Source organism: Peromyscus leucopus, chromosome 1 (genome assembly GCF_004664715.2).
Source record: "Peromyscus leucopus breed LL Stock chromosome 1, UCI_PerLeu_2.1, whole genome shotgun sequence".
In the NCBI taxonomy this organism is placed as follows: Eukaryota; Metazoa; Chordata; class Mammalia; order Rodentia; family Cricetidae; genus Peromyscus; species Peromyscus leucopus.
The window spans coordinates 48,023,649-48,048,463 of record NC_051063.1 but is presented as its reverse complement, the minus strand read 5'-3'; the positions used below and the strand labels follow the sequence as shown (position 1 = coordinate 48,048,463).

The 24,815-nt window shown below is 46.3% G+C and overlaps 1 protein-coding gene across 2 annotated transcripts in view; it reads left to right on the top strand.

Annotated features, from left to right (window-relative positions):
• Pik3ap1 (phosphoinositide-3-kinase adaptor protein 1) overlaps positions 1-24,815 on the top strand; it is a 115,815-nt gene that overhangs the window by 37,280 nt on the left and 53,720 nt on the right. Inside the window, exons 1-6 of one of the 2 annotated variants that reach the window (XM_037206840.1) lie at positions 7,766-7,947; positions 14,966-15,102; positions 19,334-19,478; positions 20,593-20,735; positions 20,850-20,982; positions 23,712-23,908. In XM_037206840.1, the coding sequence (XP_037062735.1) occupies positions 7,896-7,947; positions 14,966-15,102; positions 19,334-19,478; positions 20,593-20,735; positions 20,850-20,982; positions 23,712-23,908 (807 nt within the window). In that variant the 5' untranslated portion in view covers positions 7,766-7,895. Of the gene's footprint in view, positions 1-7,765; positions 7,948-14,965; positions 15,103-19,333; positions 19,479-20,592; positions 20,736-20,849; positions 20,983-23,711; positions 23,909-24,815 lie in introns of those variants that run through there. The other variant, XM_028889392.2, reaches the window with a different exon arrangement.

Here is a 24,815-nt window from a genome sequence, read left to right as displayed (position 1 = left end):
ATAACTTACTCAAGGTGACCAGCTGGTAACTAAACCCCATGCTCTAAAGTACTGCCACATAAGTGATGGCTTTGAGAATATGTCTTGCAGGCCTCCAGCTGCCCAGATTAGAATTGCCCGAGGACCCAGCGCCTCAGTCCACATCCATCATGGCCCTTGACCAAAGGCTAGCTTCTTTTATCCAGCAACTCACCATGGCAGGGGTACATGCTACAGCATGCCCCTTCCCAGAAAACACAGGTGTCTCCTCCAATGGCCAGTGCTGGTCTGAGTTGTCCTGATAGGACTGCAGAGGTTTCCTCAGCACAGTGCTCTAGCACACCACATCAACCTTTCTTTCCCATCTCCTTCGTTTGGACTCAGACTCTAGGCTCTCTCTGCCTCCTTCTCCCCCTTTCTGTTCAAGGCGGCCTTTGCTTCTCAGAAGATCTGAACTACTCTACAGTACCCATGCCAAATTTTCAGGGCATCTTGGTTCAACCTTCTGACATAAATTAGGGGATCCAGTAGTTTCCTGTTTCTCTCCATGTTCTATCTTGAAAGCCTCGGGGCCCCATGGCCCTGGAGTCACCCTCCCTGAGGTGGGGGTGGTGTTTTCCCTGCTAGTAATTTAGATGGTTCATCTTATCTCATCCATCGATTCATCCATTCATGCAAGAAGCATTTATTGATTTCTCACTATATTCTCGGCTCTGGGGATACAAAGATGAATGAATGCCGGGGAACCTATCCTCAAAGAAGAGCAATTTGGACACCAGATAAACAACACTAATTGCTTTAACTTTGTCAAGCACTTTTCAGGTTTCACAGGGCTCCTGGATGTTTATCACTTCATCCATAGAAGTCTTGAGATGGGCCAGGCAGGCATAAATAGCCTTTTGAAGAGAAAAAAGCTAAAACTTAGGAAAATTCAGCTAGTAAATGACAGGTAGAACTTGAGTCCAGGCTTCCGTGGCCAGAGTCCCTCAGTAACCATGTGTGCTGGGGGAAATAGTAAGTCTTTGGAACCTTGTTCTCAATAGCCTAGGTTTTATTTGAGGGATAGCTAAGAGAACGTGGGTTAAAGGAGTTACAGCTTTTAACTTAAAATTTTGGAAATGTTTATTTACTTATTTATTTATTTGTTTGTTTGTTGTTGTTGTTGTTGGTGGTGGTGGTGGTGTGTGTGTGTGTGTGTGTGTGTGTGTGTGTGTGAGTGATATTGGGAAGGGCATGTGCCACCATGTGCATGTGTCAATGCAACTTCCAGAAGTCATTTCTCTTCTACTCTGTGAGTCTCAGGGGTTGAACTCAGGCGGTCGGGCTAGAGGCAGGCACCTTTGCCAGCCAAGGATCTCAGCAGCCATTACAGTAGAATCTGAAGTGTCGTCTCAGTCTGGGTTTCTTTAATCCCCTTCCCAAGGAACACCACATTTCACCTCACCTTGACCATGTTGTGAAGCCAAAACAGCGTTTCTGACAAGGAGGACCGACAGATAGGCCCTCCCTAGAAATGGAAAGCGAAACTGGCCAACCAGTTCTCTGACTTCAGCTGTGGGAATGCTAGGGGTCAGCAGAACAGAAAAGCAAATGCCGCCTGAGCCTTTCCGGAACTTTCTCCACTGGGGTGTGTAGGTGCAAAAGGAACAGGATTTTAATCTCAAGTATCCAAGCTTGATTTTATTATCAAGGCTTGCCTTTGGTCTTCGCTTGGCTGCGTGAAAATAAACCACACAGCCTGCTCCACACAAAGGCCATTTGTCTGTCCTTACACCAGTAAATCCCGACATCACTGTTTGTTTAGATTAGAATTGATTCTTGCACCAGGAAGCCAAGAAGAGCCTGTTAAGAGACCAGTTATTAATGGCCTCATTACAAGCCTTCGTCGTGCCTTTTGAACCAAATTTACATAGAGAGAGGAAGCACATTTATAAGTGTCGGAAACAGATGAAGAAAGAGGAAGCCTCTACGGTGGGGGCTGGGAGCTGGGGGGGGGGCCGCCTATGGTGCCTCGGGCTTTGTTAGCAATACTGGGGTTTCCTGAACAGTGAAACAGGGGCCTGAGGGCCTCCAGCCCTTGCCTCCGTGGAGGGGCTGCCTCCCAGGGCTGGTCACTGGGATGCTTCCTCTTACGGACCTGGGCAAGGACTTTAGGGGCAGAGGCAGCTTGCCTTGGCTCTCTTGGGTTGTCTGTGGCTGAAGAAAGCAACTTGAGAGACGCCAAGTCTGGGACAGAAACAGGCGTTTGTGAACCTGTTTGTTTAGGAAGAGGAAGCAGATTTTCTCCCCTTCCCCCTGCCCAGGCTCACACCAGGACATGTTGGTCTGTGGCTCAGCATCAGCCCCCCTTCACCTGTTGGGGTCATGTGTTTTGAGCAGCAGTGCCTCCTGCTTTTCTGTCAGCTGGGCCTGAGGCCGGGAGCCCTGGCTTCTGAGTGCCATCCTACTGTTAACACCAGCAGCTTGTGACTCAGGGCCAGGCAGCCCTCATGCCCCTGCCTCCCTTGGTCCATCTGCTAAGTAGAAATGGTCACTTCTGTCACAGGTGCCTGAGAACACTGAAAAGAACAAATATAAAAGTTCATAGGCACTGGGTAGGGAGAGAATTCTGGATAACCCTCAGCTCTTGGATGAGGAGGGAGTAACTTGACCCTACTACTCAGAAATGCTTCCTGAGGGCTGAAGTTGGGAGATCGGAGGATCCTGGCCCCAACTCCAACGGGCTGAGGACCAGGAGAGCAGTAGGCAGATCTATCCTCAGTGGACAGGGTGAGCACACGCTCTGGTTGTCATGGTAGCCTTGGCTGTGCTATTTTTGTTCAAGCTGAAGAGCAGGTAGGGCTGGGTGGAGAAGAGAAGAGAAGAACTGTCATTCTTCGCTTGAAGAAACAAAGCCACAAAAAAAAAAAAAAAAAAAAAATCCAAAGCTAATACTTTGCACAGTTTATGTAGACTGATTATGTGGGGACACATGTGTGTAAAGGCCACAGAGGCCTGAGGTCCCCTCTCCTCTTGTCCGATCCCTTGATTCTGGACCTTAAGTATCTTGAAGAGGACCAAATAGACTACCTGGTAAGTGTAGGGAAACAAAAAAAACAACAAAAATGATTACTTGCCTGTGTTAGCTGAAAAAGACTTGGGTCAGTGTACAGAGGATTCTACCCAGACCTTCTTTGTCCAGTACTGCAAATGCAGATGTGTTGTGCGGCCAGACAGTTTGAGGAATCTGCAGCTGGCACAGAATACCCAGATGGCAAAGCAGGAGAGATATGACAGGTGAGTCAGCCAGGTTCTGAGAGTCAGTAATGCTGTGGACCTAAAAACTGGAGTAAGAATGGACCCCTCCCTCCCTCCCTCCCTCCCTCCCTCCCTCCCTCTTCTTCCCCTCTTCTTCCTCCTCCTTCTTTCTCCTGTTTCCAGGGAGGTAGAGCAGCCACCGTGAATGTACTTAAAGCTGGAGTTGAGAATGTGTCCATAGACGTCTACCCTGGGCTTTTTGGCATCATGGGGATGAGGGGGGATGGTGAAGATGATGAACACAAAGGCTGATACCACTGTAGTTAACTTACTCTAATACTAACAACAACCCTCACTTCCTCCCTTTCCCGACTTTAATCCCAGAACCGTATTTCGTGGTAAGAACCTGGCAGCCCACCGGCCCCCTCCGCCGACAGTGTGGTGACTGGGGACAGCTGGAAGTAGCTGGTCACTTAGCCAGCTGTGCACACGGCTGCTCTTTTGAGGTGTTCTATAAGTGAAAGGGGCTAGTTGGATGGGAAATTCAATACTCATTTACCAAGGTGGGTAAGCAAGGGCTAAGAGAGCTCTGTGGGTGATGACGAAGACGAACAGGCATCTCGAGGCTTCCAGGAAGCCGTGGGGAGTAGACTGAAACTCTGCCCTGAAGTCCCACCACTGCCAGCCCTTCTCCTCCGGCCTCAGCTAGCGGGAGTGAACAACATCATTGGAGTTTGTACATTGAGAAACTGAGGTCAGAGCCAGGCTCCAGGTCTTCCTTTGTGCTTTCCAGGGGCACAGTGGCCAAGATGCTACATTTCTAAGTCCTAGCAAATAGAAACAAGATGAAGGTGTGTAAACAGGAGAAATGTTTATAATAATGATTAAGAATCATTTTCTAAGCATGTAGCAGACCATGCTTATGGTGTAGTTTTTCAGATATCAGTTAATTATAGCATTTTATTTGTTCCTGGAAGCAGATAGGGTAGGATGTTGGCTTGGCAACACTGTTGGCCACCACCTTGTGCTGTTTCATGCATTTGAAGGCCAAGTTTGAAGGGTGTGATGGGGTGGTCAGCCACTCCCCTTCTCAGTTCTGACCAGACCACAAGAGTGTCTGGACTTATTTAGAAACTAAACAAAGACAGCACTCAAGAGGCAGAGGCAAGAGGATCTCTTTGAGATCCAGGCCAGCCAAATCTACATAATGAGGCCCTGTTTTAGAAAATCAAACCAACAAAACCAACCAAACAAATTTTTAAAAAAATCAAAAGAAAATCTTTACTTTTCTAGCAAAATAAAGTTGCATTTTGAACACCTCTTGACAATAAGTCTTCTATTCAGAGACCAAACCCTGGGGCATGGCTTTCTGGGAACTCAGCTTTCCTCTCCCACACAGCCTCTCCCGTAGGAGGTGACCCACGCTGCTTCCCGTGGCAGCACATGACTTGACTGCCTCTGTCACATCTCATGTCTGTCTCCACAGTCTTTCCTGTCCTCACACACAGCAGTCCATCGCTATTGAGGACACACATTTTCTTGCCCTTACATTTCTTGGTGGACGTGGCATAGACTTTAGATAATCATTGATAAACAGCGAGAATTCATTGGTGAAATAAGAGTTAGGAAATACTTGATTAACTTCATTGGGAAATCCTCTTATTTTTTTTTCTCAGAAGGATCAGCTCAGCCTCCTGGACTTACACTTTGACTTACACTAACCAAGCACGTCTCTGTTAGCTGATGCTTTTTTTCATTTTCTTTAAGCTTCTTTAAACTTTGGTCATATTTGTCATATGTCCACGCGTCTCTGAGCAGTTTGGGACATGAACTCACCCAAGTCAGTTATATTTGCAATCTCACTGTGCAGATCAGTGCTTGATAATACAATATCACGTAGTTCTGACCATTTTTCACACAGGTCCTCATCTTCCCACTCAACTTAGCTCCTTAAGGGTTATGACAATGGAGGCCTTGGATTTTGGAAGATTTTATTCAGGACTTGGAGAAATAGCTGTTTCATGATTTAGTCATTGTCACATAGGTAGGACAGATGAGCATGAGTAACAAACAGCTGACATGTTTTACCCTGAGTGGAAAAACCTCTGTAAGCTCTGGCTCCGTGGCTGTCCTCATGAGGTGACATCCTGGACCTTGCATATAAATGCAGAGGAAAGACACTCTTTTGTTCATGAACAACATCCCCCACTCCCACTACCTCATCCCAACCCCCACCTCCCATCCACCCCCCTGCCAAATTGCTTGGTTACTCATTTGGTTACATTCTTGCAAGAAATCTTTGGCTCCCTCATGCATTTTATCAGCCGCATTCAAAGCCTTAGACACAGACTAATGAGCCTTTCCTGCCCTTTCCAGCTCACAGACACACATGTTCAGCCTGGCCAAATTGCTTGGTTACTCATTTGGTTACATTCTTGCAAGAAATCTTTGGCTCCCTCATGCATTTTATCAGCCGCATTCAAAGCCTTAGACACAGACTAATGAGCCTTTCCTGCCCTTTCCAGCTCACAGACACACATGTTCAGCCTGGCCCCGACCCCTTTCCAGCTCACAGACACACGTGTTCAGCCTGGCCCCTGACCCCTTTCCAGCTCACAGACTCACATGTTCAGCCTGGCCCCGACCCCTTTCCAGCTCACAGACTCACGTGTTCAGCCTGACCTCTGACCCCTTTCTGTTTCGTTCCCGTTTTGACTAGGTTGACAGAAACTCTAATTCTGCCGAAGGTCATTATTTGGCTTCCTTCTCTGGTAACTTTCTTTTTTCTCATCATCCAAAACTTAGAATGATTTCACGTGCTCATGCTATAGGCCTTTCTCCTGCCCTTAACCTTCACTTTACCTCATTTCAACTTTTCAGAAATAGCCAGATGTGGTGCTGATGTCTATAATCCCAGTGTTTGGAGAGCTGAAGCAGGAGGCATTTGAATTTTGAGGCCAGCCTGAGTCATAAAGCATAACAAAATTCTAAATAAATAGATTTTAACAAAATGAAAGAATTATCATAATACATCTTCCTTTGTCCCCTCAGTAATCTGTGAATCAATGATGGGATTTTTGGCTTATTTTTGTGCCATAGTCCTATTGTTTTTTTTTTTTTTTAATTTTATTGAGATGTAATACACAGAACATTCAGTGAACTCTTTAAAGTGTGCAATTCAGTGGGCTTGGGTGTATTATTTTGGTTTATATATATATATCATAGTACTTGTCATTTAAACCAATTTGGAGCATAAAATTCAGTGACGTTAGATGGTATAAATTGTCCCAACTATACCTGCCCCCAAATGTGTTCATTGAACTTAATGTTCTCTTTTCATGTTTATAATCCAAGGAAGTTTATTTTAAAGTAAACTTTGCTACTGAAAATGACAGAAAAACTAGTTTTTTTTTTTATGTAGAGAGATGTTAACTATAAAATAATAAGACAATAAAACCAAACATCAGTATTAAATTCCTCATTTGGATGCTTAGGGAAGGTGATTCGCTTAAGGACTGGTCCCCTTCATGGTACAGAGGGAGCTAAGCACGTCAGAGCTGTATTATATGGTCCTCTTACCATGGTGAAATGACTTCCTCCTTTTTCCTTTCTTTAGATTTTATTTATTTATTTATATTAGTTTATTTTTACCTGAATGTATGTCTGTACATGGTGTGAATGCAGTGCCTGAAGAGGCCAGAGACAATCTGTGGGACTCTCCTTTTATCACATGGGTCCCGGGTATCAAACTCAGGTCCTCAGTGTGTTTTTGAGCCACCTCACCAGCTCTGCTTTTAAAATATGTAGGTCAGTGTCTCCAGCATTGTCTGTGTGTTTAGAATCACACCTGCTCTACCAGAGTGCAAGGCTTGCAGTGTGATGAACCCTGGAAGGTGGACAGATGGATAGAGTATGGAGTTGAGGGTTACATTTCCATATAGCATTCACTGTGTGACTGGGACAACTTACTTATGTTTATCTGTAAAATGGGCAGAATCACACCAATCTCCCAGCTATGGTAAAATGAAATAATCTATGTTATATTTTACAATATAATCTATATTATATTATGCCCTTGGCATAGCATAAATGCACAACAGTGGCATCTGTAGTTGGTTTTGAGAACAATATTTGTTTATACTTCCCCAAGGGGGTAGCATCCCTTCCCATGAGATTTTAGCTTGTGAAGTCTGAGAAATACCCTCTGAGATTAGCAGGCACTTTGCCCTCCACAATGCTGTACAGACTGGGAAGCCGCAGGAGTTCAGTGAGAGAGGCCATCGGTGCTGTGGTCGGAAAACTGAGCAGAAAGGGAGAGAGCACAGCTGTGGGCCAGAGGCCATGTGCACATGAAGGACCCTAGTTGGTCTAGCTGGTGTTGACTGCCTCTTGACTTAACCCCTGCCTGTGGAATGCGCCCCGTGCCCTGGCAGGAGGTCACAGCACTGCAAACAGCAGTGCCCACGTAGCACCAGGCCTCCAAGACAGTGGAAGTGCAAGTCATGTCTCATGAGCGCGCAGTCACAGCCCAGCCCAGGAAGAGGCTGTCTTCTGACACTGTCTTCTGTTGCCCACAAGGAAGGAAGTGCAGAACCACTGGCCCCTGCTTGTTACTTTGCCTTAGTTGTGCTATTTCAAATCCCTTCCAGGCTCGGAATGCTTATCTTTAAAATGAGAAGATGGCACTGATTCCCATCTCACAGGACTATGGGGAGGATGACATGGAGACTAGTGAGTAGTCACCTTGACCCCCAGTGAAAGGTAACTTTCGTTGTTACCATGATTAGTAATAATAGTGAATGTGTCAGCAGCCCTCTTGCCTAGGGCAAGCTACTCAGTGTGGTTTAGTTGTGGGTCTGACTGCATGGTATGCTAATTATGATGAAAAATCATAGTCCTACCCAAAGTCTATAATAAATAGATTCCCTTTTAAAGGAAGGAAAGAAGTGTTGTGAATTTCCCATGTGGAAGGATTGCTTGTGTTGACGCTGTCTAGACCTGTGTAGATACACTGTTCTTCTCTGTCTGTCTCAATTCTGAAAGCAAAACAGATTAAGTTAAAAAAAAAACATAAAAGTTGAATCGACTAGATTTGTTTAGTCAAAGATGATGTGGTTTGTTGATCAGGGCCCTTGTGAATGTGGCATAGAAACCAACTTCTTGCTGAGACTCTTGGGGGACTTGTGGCATCAGAAGACTTGGATCTCCTATCTCATTTCTTTACTGAAAGCAATATGCAGAGAACTCTTGGGTCTACCTTAACACCCAGCATGGCAGTATCTAGCTACCAAGCAATTACACACCCCAACACCACCAAAATCTCGTGGCAGGACCTAGTTATAGCCTGGCGAACACACTCTCCAATGTGCTTCTGTCCTGTCTCAAAGATGTCTTCATCTGAATGAACAACTCAAACTCAGATTCAAGTAAGGGGTACAGCTGAGGGCTTTGCAGAGAAATAGTGGTTCCCACACTGACAGACACCCAAGAGGATTCGAGGTAGCCTCCAAAATTCAACACAACACGGAAACGAAAGATATGGGACCAAGGACCCGGACAAGAGAGTCTAAGAGATAAGCCGTGTGTGGGCTGTGTGCCTGTAATCCTATCACTCAGGAGGCTGAGGCATGAGGATTGTGAATTTGAAGCTATCTTGGACTACAGACAGACAGACCCTGCCTCCACAAAGATCCCAGGAAAACAAAACAAAACATCAAAACCTCCCAATACAGAGGATGGAAGTGCTTAAAGACCAAGTCAGTTGGCCTATGAACTACCTGGCAGTAAGGCAAAGGGGAAACCTGCTGTTTGCTGTTCTTGTTGAGTAGGAGAAATCAGGCCAATTGTTTCCTGAGTATAAGTAGTTGTCACCTGCATCCCCTACAGATGAGATTTGGGGAAATGGGCCCTGCAGAGTCTTCTGCCATTTCCAAGTGTGCTGTAGACTTTCTGTAAGCTGAGCCAATACTGTTACATTTTCAGCAGCAAAGAGTCTGTTGGTGTCTTAATACAGCTCTACCCTGGTTGTGGGGGCTGGGTTCCCAGTGCCGTCACCGGAACCTAACATTTGGGTCAGGCAGAAGTGGCAGCATCGCCTCCAGAGACAGGTAGGGATGGAAGAGCGGTCTCCGTGTTCAAGAAGGGAAGCTTGAGGACAGAGAGATGACTCAGTGGTTAAGAGCACTGGCTGCTCTCCCAGAGGACCTGGGTTCATTTCCCAGCACCTACATAGCGGTTCATAACTGTCTGTAATTCCTGTTCCAGGGGATCTGACGCCCTCACACAGACATGCATGCAGGCAGAACACTAATGTACATAAATAAAATGAGAAGGGAAGCTTGGGATCATTGTCCCGGATGGGGTGGTTTTAGGTGGTGTTTGTGTTGGAGCTGGCTTTTCTTGGATGGAAGCTTTGAATCTGCTCAAGTGGCCCCATTGAGGCACAGCTTCTCTGCCTGTAGTCTGCTGGGACTGGGACCTCTATGGCTTGCTAGTCAGTGGCAGCAGCATGTGAATGAGCATCCTGCCCAACTTCCCGAAACCACTATGCTGGTTGCTGGTGGTTCTCTAAAGCAGCATCGATGGACCTGTTGGAAGGAAGTATTTACATAGCCCAGCTGAGCCAAGGGTTAGCCCTAGGGGTCAGTCTCATTAGGTCCCAATGACCTCAATGTCAGGATTAATGAGCCAGGAGATGCATCACCCGAACTCAGAATCAAAGCGGGGCTTTCTCACTATGGAAAATATAAAAACACAGGCAAGGAAGGGAGGGAGGGAGGGAGGAGGAGGGAGGGAGGGAGGAAGGAGGGAGGGAGGAAGAAAGGAAAGAAGGAAAAAGCCACATAGATGTTCTTCTGAAGAAATTTTTTGAAGATGAGTTTAGTAAAATTGAAATCCTGTAGTGTGAAATATGTAATTTTATATTTGCCCTTAACATGCCTCTTGAAATTCTTTGAAAATAATGTGGGTTTTGTTTTGAGAACAGGGTCTCCCTGTATAGCTCTGGTGGACCTGGAGTTCAAAACAGACCAGATTGGCCTGGAACTCACAGAGATGCTCATGTCTCTGCTTCCCGAGTTCATGTACACCACCATGTCAAGCCAAAAGAATGTTTCTGATGTTCAGACAGACTGTTTTCTGTTTTGTTCCTGATACAAAGACATCTTGTTTTAATATCTTTATGCTTTGAACATTTATTTCCTCCCAAAGGGAGGCTTCTGGGAGTAGAATCATGTGGCGCATTTCAATGGTTTCCTCTTCTGCTAGACATGGGCCTGTCACCGAGTGAGGGAATTTGTGACACAGGAAGTCTTTCAGTATGGAAACTCAACACAGGTGGTTCTTTTACATTTCCCGTTGGCTGGTCAGAATGAGGGACACTGCTTTCTGAGTGGGGAGGTGGTTTGTATTTCTATCTTGTCGTTTATTGAGCGTGGGGTGTTTCCTCTTCATATAGGAGCTCACCTCTTGTTATGATTACTTTGAAATTTAAGCAGTTTATGATTTTCCTGTTGAGTTTTGGGGTAACAGTGCTAAAGAAATAATTTACATATCCCATGATCCTCTGTTTAAAGGGTTCAGTTCAACAGTCTTTGGTTCATTCACAGATTTGTGTAACTGTCTCAGTAACTTCTTAGAATATTTGCATCACCTCAGAAAAAAATTCTATCCCCTTCAGTACCTTCCCTGCACTCACCCCAAACTCTTCAGGATGAAGCAAGAACTCGCCTGCTTTCGTCTGTCTTTGTAGGTTTGTCCATCCTGGACATAGGTATTTAGAATCATGTGACTTTTGTGGCCTTTTGTATCTGACTTCTCTCACTCAGCCTAATGTGGTCAGGATTTATCCCTGCCATGGCATGTATCAATGCCTCGCTCCTTTTCATTGCCGAATCATTTCGTTCTATGGATATACCACATTTTATTAGTTTTCTTTCCATCTCTTTCTGTTTGTTTACTAAAAGGTTAAATTCATTTTGTCAAAACTATTGCTTACTGAGATGACATTTTTTCAGTTGTTAAATATTTTCCCAAGTCAATGACAATACATTAACCCATATTTCCATCTTTTAACTTTTTTTTTTTTTTTTTTGGTTTTTCGAGACAGGGTTTCTCTGTGTAGCTTTTCGCCTTTCCTGGGACTCACTTGGTAGCCCAGGCTGGCCTTGAACTCACAGAGATCCGCCTGGCTCTGCCTCCCGAGTGCTGGGATTAAAGGCATGTGCCACCACCGCCCGGCCCATCTTTTAACTTTTAAACTTCATTTTATTTTTGTTTTGAGTTTCAATCTGTAGTTCATCTTGATTTCATCTGGGAGTTTTGTGAATTAGAAAGAGTTTCATAGTACTCCATCCCTCCCACGTTACTTTGCCAGGACTACCTGCTGAGTCATTTTACTAACCATGTCCTTTATTTTGTGGTAATTTATTTCCCTCTCTCTCTTTTGCTGTTTTAATTTTTAGAAGACTGCTTTTAAGAATAGTTGTAGGTTTCCGGCAAAAATCAAGTGGAAAGTATGAAGGTTTTCTATACCTTACATGCAGCATCCAACACTCTCAGCACCCGACACCATGCTGGTACACAAGGTTTCAACAGATGAACTTACACATCAATGGCATCAGCCCACTGTACATTACAGTGAACTCTTGGTATTGTCTAGTCAGGGGATTTGGACAAATGCATGATGCGTATATCCACCTCACAGTGTCATGCAAAGTACATTTACTACCCTAAAAAAACAAATGGATGCAGTCTGACTATTTATTTCTCCCTTCTCCCAAGCCCTGGCAACCATGGATTTCTTTTCTCCAATAGTTTTGCCCTTTTCTGAATGTCATATAGTTGGAACCACACAGTCTTGGGCTTCTTTCACTCAGCATCCTCCTTTCCTTTCTATTCCTGTAATAAACACCACGACCAAAGCAACCTGGAGAGGAAGAATTTATTTCAGCTTACAGTTCATTGCAAAGAAGCAGAAACCTGGAGGCAAGCACTGAAGTGGAGACATGGAAGAGAAGCTTACGGGCTTGCTCTCCATGGCTTGCTTCATTTACTTTCTTTCTTTTTTTTTTTTTTCCCCGAGACAGGGTTTCTCTGTGTAGCTTTGCGCCTTTTCCTGGAACTCACTTGGTAGTCCAGGCTGGCCTCGAACTCACAGAGATCCGCCTGGCTCTGCCTCCCGAGTGCTGGGATTAAAGGCGTGCACCACTACTGCCCGGCTCATTTACTTTCTTATGCTAGCTACCAAGGACCACGTTGCCCTGAGATGACCCCACCCATAGTGGGCTGGGCCTTCCCACTTCAATCATTAATCAAGAAAATGCCCCCACCAACTTTCTAACTGCCCATTTGATGGAAGCATTTTCTCAGTTGGGGTTCCCTCCTCCCAGATGACCTTGACTTCTGTCAAATTGACAAAAACTAGCCCGGTTTGATTCTCCCACGAGCTCATTTCTATAGGTGCTGTATTCCATGACTGCCTACTGCACTACTGTTTGTTTATCCGGCTACTAGAGGATGTCTTCCAACTTCTGGCAGCTGTAGAGAAAGCTGCTGTAAACATCTGTGTGCTGGTTTTTGTGTACATGAATTTTCAGATGCTTTGGGGAAATAGCAAAGAGTATGATTGTAGGATTGCATGGTAAAGTATATTTAATCTGGTGAGAAATGGCCAAAGTCCTTCCGAAGTGGCTGTACTGGGTTTGCATTTCCTAGTAGAGGGAGCATGATGGTGCATTTCCTTGAAGACACTTGGTGCCATCTATGTTTTAGATTTTGACTGTTCTAACAGACGTGCTGTGGTATGTCACTGCTGCTTTGATTTGCGTTTTCCTGATAACATGGATGTGGCTCGTTTTTTCATGTGTGGATTTGTCGTCTGTATATAGGCACACATAATCTTGGGTATAACGTCACAAAGAGGCCTGTCCATCACTAGATGCTGATTAGGAGCCCTGCTGAAGAGGTCTTACATGCTCTCACCATTGTCTCACGGTCTTTGCCATGCTCTTCACGTCTGTACACCTCACCCGCCTGCTCAGACTCCGTGTCCTAGTTTCATTCCGGTACCGTGACTAAACGCCCAGACCAAAAGCAGATTAGGGAAGGAGAGACTGTATGGTTTACAATTCCAGGTTACAGACTGCCATTGAAGGGGAAGCCAAGGTTGGAACTCAAGTAGTCACGTCATGTCAAGTCACGTCACATCATGTCACATCACACCACACCACATCACATCACATCACACCACACCACACCACATCACATCACATCACATCACATCATGTCACATCACACCACACCACATCACACCACACCACACCATGCCACACCACACCACATCACACCACATCACAACACAACACACCATGCCACACCACACCACATCACACCACACCACATCACACCACACCACATCACACCACACCACATCGCAACACACCATACCACACCATATCACAACACAACACAACACACCACATCACATCACACCACACCACACCACACCATGCCACACCACACCACATCACACCATACCACATCACAACACACCACACCACATCCCAACACAGCACACCATGCCACACCATGCCACACCACACCACATCACACCATACCACATCACAACACACCACACCACATCCCAACACACCACACCATGCCACACCACACCACATCACATCACATCACACCACACCATGCCACACCACACCACACCACATCACACCACACCACATCACACCACACCACATCATATCACACCACATCACAACACACCACACCACATCCCAACACAACACACCATGCCACACCACACCACATCACATCACATCACACCACACCATGCCACACCACACCACACCACATCACATCACACCACACCACATCACACCACACCACATCACACCACACCACATCACATCACACCACATCACATCACACCACACCACAGCACACCACAGCACAGCATATCACATCCACAGTCAAGAACAGAGAGAAACAATTGGACTCATGCTTCCTGCCTCCTCTCATCTAACTTTCTCCTCTCCTGTGTAAATCAGGACTCTCTCTTTAGCGGATGATGCTACCACAACATCAATTAGCAATCAAGACAGCCCCCCACAGACATGTCCACAGACCAAGCTGGTCTGGATGATTCCATCAAAGCTAACTTCTCAGGCGCTTCCAGGGAGTGGGAAGTTGGCAGTAAAACACCATCCCAGTCAAACTCCATCCCTGACCTCGCTGGCTGTGGCACTAACCTGGAACCCAGGGGTTCTGGCCTTAGGCTTGTTGAAAACAATTGCTTCTCACTGCTGCTGACAGAGGAGAGATGTTGAGTAGATGTGACCCAAGTTCCTGTCACTTTCTGCAGAGTTTCTTGCTCTCTTGTCAAGTAGGCAATTCCTTCCTGACTCCATTTTCCTTACCACCTTTCAGTCCTGCGGGAAAGTCCTGAGATGAGGCTTCCAGAAGCCTGTTGGTTGGACCTAGACTTGCCTGCCTCACACTTTTTGGCCTCAGCCCCTGACATTGACCTCTTGCTGTCTTTCTACTCCGTGGCCTACAAATGATTGACTTTTGCCCGTTGGGTCCTCTTTTGTGACTTGGTGAGTCACTCCCTTCAGCCTGGATTTGTGTGACACTCACAGCTGCTTCCTGTATGGTGATGTGTGGGGCTTTGGGGGTGAAGCATGCCTACCAGTTCCCCTTTTCCTGCTCCCATTCAGTCATGTCTTGTATTCCATAGATTCTGGCTGTGACTCGGTAACTGACACGGAGCCTGAGGACGAGAGAGCTCTTCCTCTCTCGAAGCAGACGAGCCTGCCTCTGGAGACATCGCCTGGGAACCTGATGGTGGTGCAGCCGGACCGCATTCGCTGTGGGGTAGGCATCCTGGGAGCTTGGTAGAACGTTGACTTTCCAATTAGATGCCTTTGTTGCAGTAAAGGGTGTGAAGGTCTCGTGATGCATCTTATTACAACCGCAGGCATCCCCTGGGACCCGCATCCCCAGGGTCTTGGATATGAATAGCTCCTTTAAGTCAGAGGAGTAAACCTGGGAGTGTGTGTGTGTCATCGGTGTGAGAATTCTGTTCCATGAATGTGTAACGTGGGGCAGAGAGGACACCAGCAGACAAGAACATTGATACTCCAGACTGAGGGGCCTGCATCTCTTCCTGCTGACCCAGCACTGGCGGGAGGAAGTGGCACATTCTGGGAAGCTGCTTCTTCATTAACTGCCCACTACCCTGGCCTCCGGGAGGGCTTTAAGGTTTGATGGCCGACACTTGCTGGCCACTATTGCTTGCTAAAAGATTGGCTAAATACCCAAGTCATATGTGGCTAGCATTTTAGGGTGGTCATATATTCACAAGTGTGTTGTGTGTGAGACGTCATGATAGTTTAAATCCTACCATAATATTTGATAGTTTTAAACATTCGTTTCTTCCCTGATTTAAAATGTGAGGCACTTTGGATAGGTTAGAGCAGCAAAATGCTTTCTTTATGGATACGTGCTGTTTGCTGAGCTAGCCACCGTGGCTTCTCAGGACTCCAGGGCATGAGAACTTTGGCAAGGGGAAGTCTGGGGTCTGACCTTCTCTGTAGCTGAGCCTACAGATGCCGCACAAGGGCTCCCCGCACAGGAGTTGCTAACGTTTTCCAGACTAGATTTGACCCATAGACATGTTTGGTTTGGACTTCAGAGTGTTTTTAAAAATTAGGCATAAAAATTGGTGTTTCTCAGATTCTTGTGAGTCAGAAACTGTGATGTTAGGCTTGAGATCTTTGCATGGGACATGCATCCTCCAGCCTGGTCCCCACCGCTCTCTGACCTTCATTGTTTATTTTTATTTCTGGGGTTTTGAGACAGTCTTTCTACACAGCCCAGGTTGGCCTTACACTTGTGATCCTCTTGTCTCATTCTCCCCAGGGCTGGGACCACACCTGGCCACCCCCTGTTCTGTAGACTCAGACTGGTGCACTCTTCCCCTTCACGACTAGGCCTATGTGGACATTCTAGCCTCACTCTCCCAGTGCGGTGTCTTCCCATGATTGTGTGGTCAGACTGCCAGGGGCAGTGGGAAGGATGTTTGGGACCTGTGCGTGCTTCATCCCACTCGCTCTCCTTCCTGCTTCCTCTCCGCTGCCCTCTCATCCAGGATTAGCCTAATTGCCTACTCTAGGTCTGTGGGCCCAGAGTGCCTGGGCTGGGGGTGGGTCCTGACTGCCAACAGAACTGACACATATTCTTTTGGGCTCCTCATTTTACTGAGACAGGATGCAGGACCAGGTGTGTAGCAGGGATGCTGACAATCACAGAATATGTGTTTGGTTATAGCAGTCGGGGCCACACACCCTTCACTGTTAAAAAGCCCAAGCCTGGCACACCCTTCTGCAGCCCTTTGTAAAGGGTTGTCATGACGACTATAGAATAGTCCTGGAATGAATGATTGAGGACTAGCTCTGACCAGAAATCTCTCCTCGCCTTTCTGGTTTGGGGGAGGACCCAGCCCTACTGCTTTTTTTATATAAAATGACCATTGCCAAGTTCAGCAAAACAAGGGACAAGTTGAGTATCCCTTACCCAAAATGTTAAGGACCTGAAGTGTCCCAGATTTTGAATTCTGGGAGTTAGAGAGACGTTGGATTATCTGCATTAGAACAAAACTTATTTTTGTTTCATATACGCGTTATATACGGCCTGGCAACAGTTTGATACAGCATGCTACTGCCCTTGCATCTGGGCTTCGGCCATGTTAATCAAGTGTGGAACTTTCCGCTTGTGGTATCAGGTCTGAGCATCTGGGATTTGGGAGTTTGGGATGAGAGATGCTTTGTCAGGCACAGTATAAGATCTTACAGTCATCGGGGCGTCTTGCTAAAATAAAGATTCTGGGGCTGGCATTTGGCTCAGGTGGCAGAGTGCTGGCCTAACACACGTGAAGACCTAGCTTTGATTCCAACACCACATAAAAAACTGGGAATTGTGGCACAGACCTATCAATCAGCCTAGTAATTGAGAGGTGGGTATGGTGAATCAGGGGTTCAAGGTCATCAGCTACATAGCAAGTATGAGGCTAGCCTGAGCTCCATGAGAACCTGCTTCCCCCCAAAACCTGCTCCAGGTGTAGACCCTGATGCAGTGTCAGGAAGTACCTCACAGTTTGCCCGTCTAACTTGCTCCAGGGGTGGCAATGCTGTTGGTCACTTGGCCACACACAATAGCAAAGCTTGCCTAGAGCAGAGTCTCTCATATTTGGGGAAGGACTTAAAAATAAATAAAAGTTTTCCAGGCATGAATGCACACTCCTCTAATTCCAGTACTAGGGAGGCAGAGGCAGGTAGAGCTCTAAATTCAAGGCCAATCTGGTCTATATAGCAAGTTCAGGACAGCCAGGGCTACATAGTGAGACACTGTCTCAAAAAATAAAAACCCAATTATTTGATGCAATAGATCTTATAAAAACAATTTCTTTTCTGCTTAAATTTTTTGAAACTTTTCGTATAATATATTTTGTTAATATTCTTTCCCTTCCCCCAACTCCTCCCAAATTTTTCCACTAAACTCCATGTTTTTTCTTTTTCTCAAAAAGAAAAAGAAAGAAAAAAATCCCATTGAACCAAACCAAACAAATGAGCACACAAAAATTACCATAAAATTGATTTTTTATTTGTCAACTACTGAGCAGGAGGCCCACCCTGGAATGTGGTTGATATGCCGGGTCACATTTTGCTGGAGAACACTGATTTTTCCCTTTCCCAGCAGGTATCATTGTAAAGAACTTTTTGGTCATGGTGGGACTTGGTGCTCACTTGGGCTTCTCCGATTTGGGATGTCTGGCTTGGACCTGTGTGGGTCTTGTGCAGGCTGTCATAGTCTCTGTGAGTTCATCTGTACATCAACCATGTTGTGTCTGGAAGACACTGCTTCCTTGGAGTTGTCCGCCACTGGCTCTTACAATCATTCTGCCTCCTCTTTGGCATAGATCCCTCAGCCTTGAGGGGAGGGGTGTGATGAAGACATTTCATTTAGGGCTGAGCATGTCACTGCCTCGCTCACTCCCTTCATGTTGTTCAGTCGTGGGTCTCTGCGTTAATTACCATCTACTGAAAGAAGAAGCTTCTGTAATGAAGGTTAAGCAATGTGCTGATCCAGGTATAGCAATATGTCCTTAGGAGCCATCTTATCGCAGAATAATAGTTTCCCCATAGTAGCAATTACCTATATAGTACCAATGACCTATATAGTTTTTGGTTCTTGGCTTCACTAACAGTGTCAGCTATGGATTCTATCTCATGGAGTAGGCCCTAAACCCCATGTTTTAAAAAGTGGTTGGTTACTCCTGTAACATTGATGCCACTATCTCACCAGTATGTCTTGCAGGCTGGTCGCTATTGTAGACGGCAGGGTTCCTAACTGGATGATATTGATCGATGATGACTCTTCTCCTCCGTAGTGAGGAGAGCACCTTCCATCACCGTGAATGCTAGTCAGTAGGGGTGAAGCTTCTAGTTGCGCACCAGCTTGATCTCTCCATGCTAGATGACATAAGTGTCTTCAGTGTCTTCCTAGTGTCGGGTTGTGGAGGGTAACCAATAGCAATGGCAATAGCCTGTAATGGTTTTTAGGGAGCAGTCTATGGGATCACTTCAGCCAATGACTCTAAAAGATATAATCCATTTCTGGTACTGGGACTTTTACTTGGTAAAAAGTTGAGGCATGGTTTTCCCCATTGCATGGTAGCTCCATTTAAATTGCTTTTATAGGCGTATAAATTTAAAAAGCAATCTTAAAATGTTATAAAATGAAATAAACATCTATAAGCCCTAGGTTTAAAAAATTAATGAGTGTAATGAAGAGTTTCCATCTAATTGCTGTAAAAGTTTATAAATGTTTAGTCTCTTTTCCATAAGTTGCCTCACTGGGTTGGTAGCCTGTGGTTCTCTGTCCAGCACTGGTCTGCCAAGACCGCCCCCCACCCCCGCGCCCCCTCCCCACGCCAGGACCCTCCTCACTAGAGAGTGAGCTGGGTCTCAAGGAGCTGGGATGCCCTTGACCCAACTCCCTAAGGGATACAGGAGGGAGAGACACCAGACCCTGTCTCCCACCCCAGGCAGAAACCACCGTGTATGTCATTGTGAGATGCAAGCTGGATGAGAAGGTGTCAACAGAAGCAGAGTTTTCTCCTGAGGACTCGCCCTCCATCAGGGTAGAAGGCACACTGGAGAACGAGTATACGGTTTCTGTGAAGGCTCCAGGTAAGTGTGCTGACCGGAGAGTGCGCTGCTCAGCTGCCTTCTGAAGCACTGCTGTTCTCAAGCTTACTTGCCAAACCATCTCCAACCCCTGGCGTTGTCCATCAGCATTGCTAAATCAGTTTTGTAAAAAGCAGTGTGTCATTTTAATTGCGTGTCCTGGATTACCAGCGAGGTTTAATAATTTTCCACATTCATGACTTGTCGAATTTCCTCTTTGGTGAATCGAATCTTTGTGGTTGGTGTATTTTTAGTTTTTCTCTCCCCCTCAGAACCTCTTCCGGTGGTACAGACTTCTGCCCCAGGAAGAGCACGTAGTGCAGACAGCCGCAGAGCGAGTCAACTGCGTCCACCGGCCCACGGGGGCAGGAGTGAAGAGTTAGTCTCCAGCCCTGGGTGACTGCTAGCCTTCATACAAAGCACCTTAAACCCTAACACTTTTGTGGCTGTTGTTCATCAAGGCCTGAGGAATTCAGTAAAACAGGCTAGAGAGCTGGCTCAGTGGTTAAGATATCCTACTCTTGCCGGGCGCTGGTGGCGCACGCCTTTAATCCAGCACTCGGAGGCAGAGCCAGGCGGATCTCTGAGTTCGAGCAGCCTGGGCTACCAAGTGAGTTCCAGGAAAGGTGCAAAACTACACAGAGAAACCCTGTCTTGAAAAACCAATTTAAAAAAAAAGATATCCTACTCTTGCAGAGAAATCAAGTTCAGTTCCAAGAGTCACATTGGACCCTTCACAACTGCCAATAACCCAGTCTCCAGGAAGATCCTATGCCTCTGGCATACATGGGCATCTGTATACACACATACACACACACACACACACACACACACACACACACACATACACACACACAACTGATAATTATGCAAAACAGATGAAAATCCTTTGACAATGCAATTGACAACCTGATAAGGATGCTTATTTTATGTAAGATCACACATGCTGGCCTGCTTCTCTCCTCTGACCCTCCCTTCCCTTCCAGCTCACCTCTGACACGTCCTTCCGGCCCCAGTGAGCTTTTTACCACTCAAACACAGCATGTCTGCCCATGACCACTTTTCACAGGACCCTTGTTCTTCCTGGAGGTTTACCAGTATCTCTTGTTCTGTTTAGACCTCTCATCGGGAAATGTTTGTCTGAAGGTATATTCTGGGGACTTGGTGGTATGTGAAACCACCATCAGCTATTATACTGACATGGAGGAAATTGGGAACTTACTGTCCAGTGCCGCCAATCCCGTGGAGTTCATGTGTCAGGTAAGGCTGCTGGGAGGAGATCCGAGCTTTCTGGGCACGTGACTTCTCTCTACAACCTTGACAGGGAGGAGCTAGCTGGATTTGAAATCTGATCATCTTCACTATTTTATGTAGGCCTTTAAAATTGTGCCCTACAACACAGAGACTCTCGATAAACTGCTTACGGAGTCCCTGAAGAACAACATCCCTGCAAGCGGACTGCACCTCTTCGGGATCAACCAGTTGGAAGAAGAAGATATGATGACAAGTAAGTCAACAGTCATTTTAGTCATAGATGGTGTAGCTATATCTACATATACATAGATGCTGTACACCCGGGCTGTGTGCTGTGGGAAGGGCATTTAGCTTCTTCCCTTCCGGCACCAAGGTGAACGAAAAGACAGGGGATTAAATCTAGCAATACCTATGAGGGTGCTGCGGGCATGACGCAGCACGCTCTTTTACAGCAAGTTTTAAAATAAGTAGCAATATCGTCCAAAATCATAATAGAAAATATGGCGAATACAGAAGCCAGTGACATAGTCCCCCACCATCATCAAGTATGATGTACTGTACATAATTGTGTGTGTCACACTTTTATATGACTGGTGGCCAGCCCAGTGGGTTTCATTCACACAGGCACCATCACCGGCAAGTGAGGAATGCATTGCCCTGTGGGAGCTGCAGTGTGGCCAGGGAGGAGGAGTGTGTCAGCTCCGTTCTACTGTGGGAGCTGCAGTGTGGCCAGGGAGGAGGAGTGTGTCAGCTCCGTTCTAATCTGATAGAACTTCTGTGTCTGAAATATTATTTCACGGCACACAGCTGCGCTCGACTCCCTTTTAAAAATGCCGGTGGTTCTCACTTACCTTCTGGATGGAGTTCAAACTCCTCTGCCTGATAACAAGCCCCGAGGGATGGTTGCTTGCGTTTGCCACTGCTTATCTCTGCATCCCCTCTTAGTGGGTCTCTGTTCCCAGACAGTATATATTTCTTGAGTCTGCGTCTTGCCAGTCCACTCACAGAAGCTCCATTTCTCTGTCCCTGCCTGGGCTGCCATTCTTCTGGTGGCTTTCTCTTTATCCCTCAGGTAGCATTTTCTCTGGAAGGAAGGCCTTCTCCAGTCCCCCAAGAGTCTGTCCCAGCACCTGCAGAGGGCTCCCCCAGCATTGTTGGGCCTTCGGTCCCACAGCTTGCCTGCTGTAGCTCTCTTTTCCTAGGCTGTCAGCTCAGGGAGGGGTCCTCAGGTGTTTCTCTTTGTGGGCTTTAAGCAAATATCTGTAACTTGAGCAATGAGCAGGCCCTGCACATGCACTGTGGTAGCAATAGGAGCCGGGACAGTCACCCCACATGCCTGGGGATGCCACCTGGATGCTGCACAGGGTACCTGTTCCTTCCCACCACAGTGGCACTTCACAGTGATACCCGTCTCTGGTTGCCTTCTGACTGAGTTTCACCAGCCTGTAGTGTGGTAACCATAGGAAGAGAATTGCCTGTCGGGCCTTCTCCAGGGGCCATTCTCTTTCCGCTGTCTCTCCTCATTCTCCTACTATGGAACATTCTCCTCTCTTTGCTGTAAATGTTTCTGTTCTCTGATTCTGAGGCCCAGGAGAGAGTATCTCATAGCCTGACTGCTGCAAAGCCTTCTCAGTACCAGCTGAGTTCCTACTTCATATTTCTGCGGCTCGCAGCACCTGAAAACATAGGGACATGGGGACATTTTCAGACCTTTCATCCCAAGGAGCATATCCTGGTGAACAGGAAGCTGGATTTATCATTTTTAAAAGGACAGGGCCAGGCTTGGAGAGATGGCTCAGTGGTTAAATCACTGTCCACACAAGCAAGAGGACTGGAGTTTAGATCTTCAGACTCCCTTAAATGCCAAGTGGGCATGATGATTTCACTTGTAATCCAGGCTGAGAAGGCAGAGACAGATGATCTGGAGCAAGCAGACTAGCTGTATTTGGTTTGAGTGAGAGACCTTGCCTCAAAGAATAAGGTGGAAGAGTGATAATGGAAGATTCTTGACATCATCCTGGGCCTCCACATGCATGCACATTTAATTCGCCTCTCTTATATATGTCTGCATACTTGCAAGTACACATGTACTACACCTCACACTCATATATGAAAAGAAGAGAAAATAAATAAGCACATAAACTGACAGGGCCATCAATTTTTATGAAAAGGAAAAAAATTACCCTCTAAGTCCCCAACATGAGCTTTTTTTTTTCTTGGTATATTTATAAAATTGGTAATAAGAGATAAGTGGATAGACTTCTTTCTATTTGAACATTTCTTCCTTTATTTTTATTTTATGTGTATGAGTTTTTTGCCTGCATGTATGTCTGTGCACCACATGTGTGCAGTGCTCTCAGAGGCCAGAAGAGGGTGCTGGGTCCCTTGGGTCTGGAATTAGAGATAGTAATGAGTCACCACATGGGTGCCAGGAATCAAGCCCAGGTCTTCTGGAAGAGCAGCCAGTGCTCTTAACTTCTGTGCCGTCTCTCCAGCCAGGATCTTCTTTCTCTCAGTCAACTCAAGGCAGTAGTTTCAGACCAGTGTTGAGTGTTGCAGAGAAGAGCAAAATGGGATTCCTATCCTGTTCTGTGGCTGCCATTTAAGCCTTAGAAATCAGCATGGCTTGGGGTTGGAAATGTAGCTCAGGGGTAGAGCACTCACTCAGTACCTCAAGCTATGAGTTGAATCCCTAGCCCCAGAGAAAGAAAAAAGAAAAGGTATCATTTTCTAAGGATTTTCCACTCACTTTAAAACAGATGATGTGTTACCAAGTACTAGTCTACCAACTAAAATATCATCGAGTGCAGGAACATTAGAAGTTCAGAGGAAGCAATCCCATGTTAGGTCAGTCAGCAGTCAGCAATGATTAAGTGCTTACTGCTTACCATACTAAGGCTCATCAGCTTCACCTCCAGGAGCAAAGGTGTTCTATGTCTGCCTTCTCACCCTTTAGTTAAATTCTCCCTGATGCCTTTTTAGATCAGAGGGATGAAGAGCTGCCCACCCTGTTGCATTTTGCTGCAAAGTATGGACTGAAGAACCTCACCGCCTTGTTGCTCACCTGCCCGGGGGCTCTCCAGGCCTATAGTGTGGCCAACAAGCATGGCCACTACCCCAACACCATTGCTGAGAAACACGGCTTCAGGGACCTTCGCCAGTTCATCGACGAGTATGTGGTAAGGTGAAGGGGAGAAAGACCCCATGATAGGGCACGCACTGAGTGGTTCCAGACTGACTGTTTTCATCACAGACACTGATGGTTTTTGTCTCTAACATGTCCTCGTGTGTCTCTCTGGCAGTAGACAGTTTTGGTGGGCCTGAGTCCAAATTCCTGTACCCACTTGGTAGCCATGTGACCTTGGGCAAGTCACAAATTCTCTCTCTCCCTCTCCTCTCTAGTTTTATTCTTATTGTTTGTGTGTGAGTGGTTTTTCCTGTATGTATATATGCATACTGCACGCATGCCTGGTGCCCCCAGAAGAGTGCATCACTTACTCTGGGACAGGAATTATTGATTGTTGGGAGCCCCATGTAGGGACTGGGAATAAAACCCAGGTCCTCTGCAGGAGCAGCAAATGCTCTTAACCACTGAGTTAACCAGCCTCCTTCTCCCATTTCCTAATATGCAGAAGGAAGGATCCTAAGAGGGCTATTCATAGAGTTGTTTTTAGACTAAAAGGAACAGACATATGTAAAACACTGAGGCCATTCCCAAAATATTGACAGGAACTTGCACAGAATGCATCTGTTCAAGGCTGATGCTGAGCCCTCTTTCCATCTACCTCCAAGGCTCCTTGGTGGCATGTCCCTAGCTGCCTTGTTCACCTTTGGGCTTAGGTAAGTCGTGTTAGAATTGGCTCCTTCCTTGGTGAAGGCCATAGTAAGGCTCTACCCTGAGAGGCATCAAGGTGGCCGACTCTGAGACCTTGTCCCTCACTAACGTCCTGTCTCTCTCTGAGCCTCGCCTTGGATCTGAACTTTAAGGCAGGTGGATACATGCAGCTTTCTTGGCGGCTCATCCTTGGTCACTGACTTCTGAGTCCTGCTCTGAGTTCAATCTTGCACCATGCCTGGGTGTTGTCC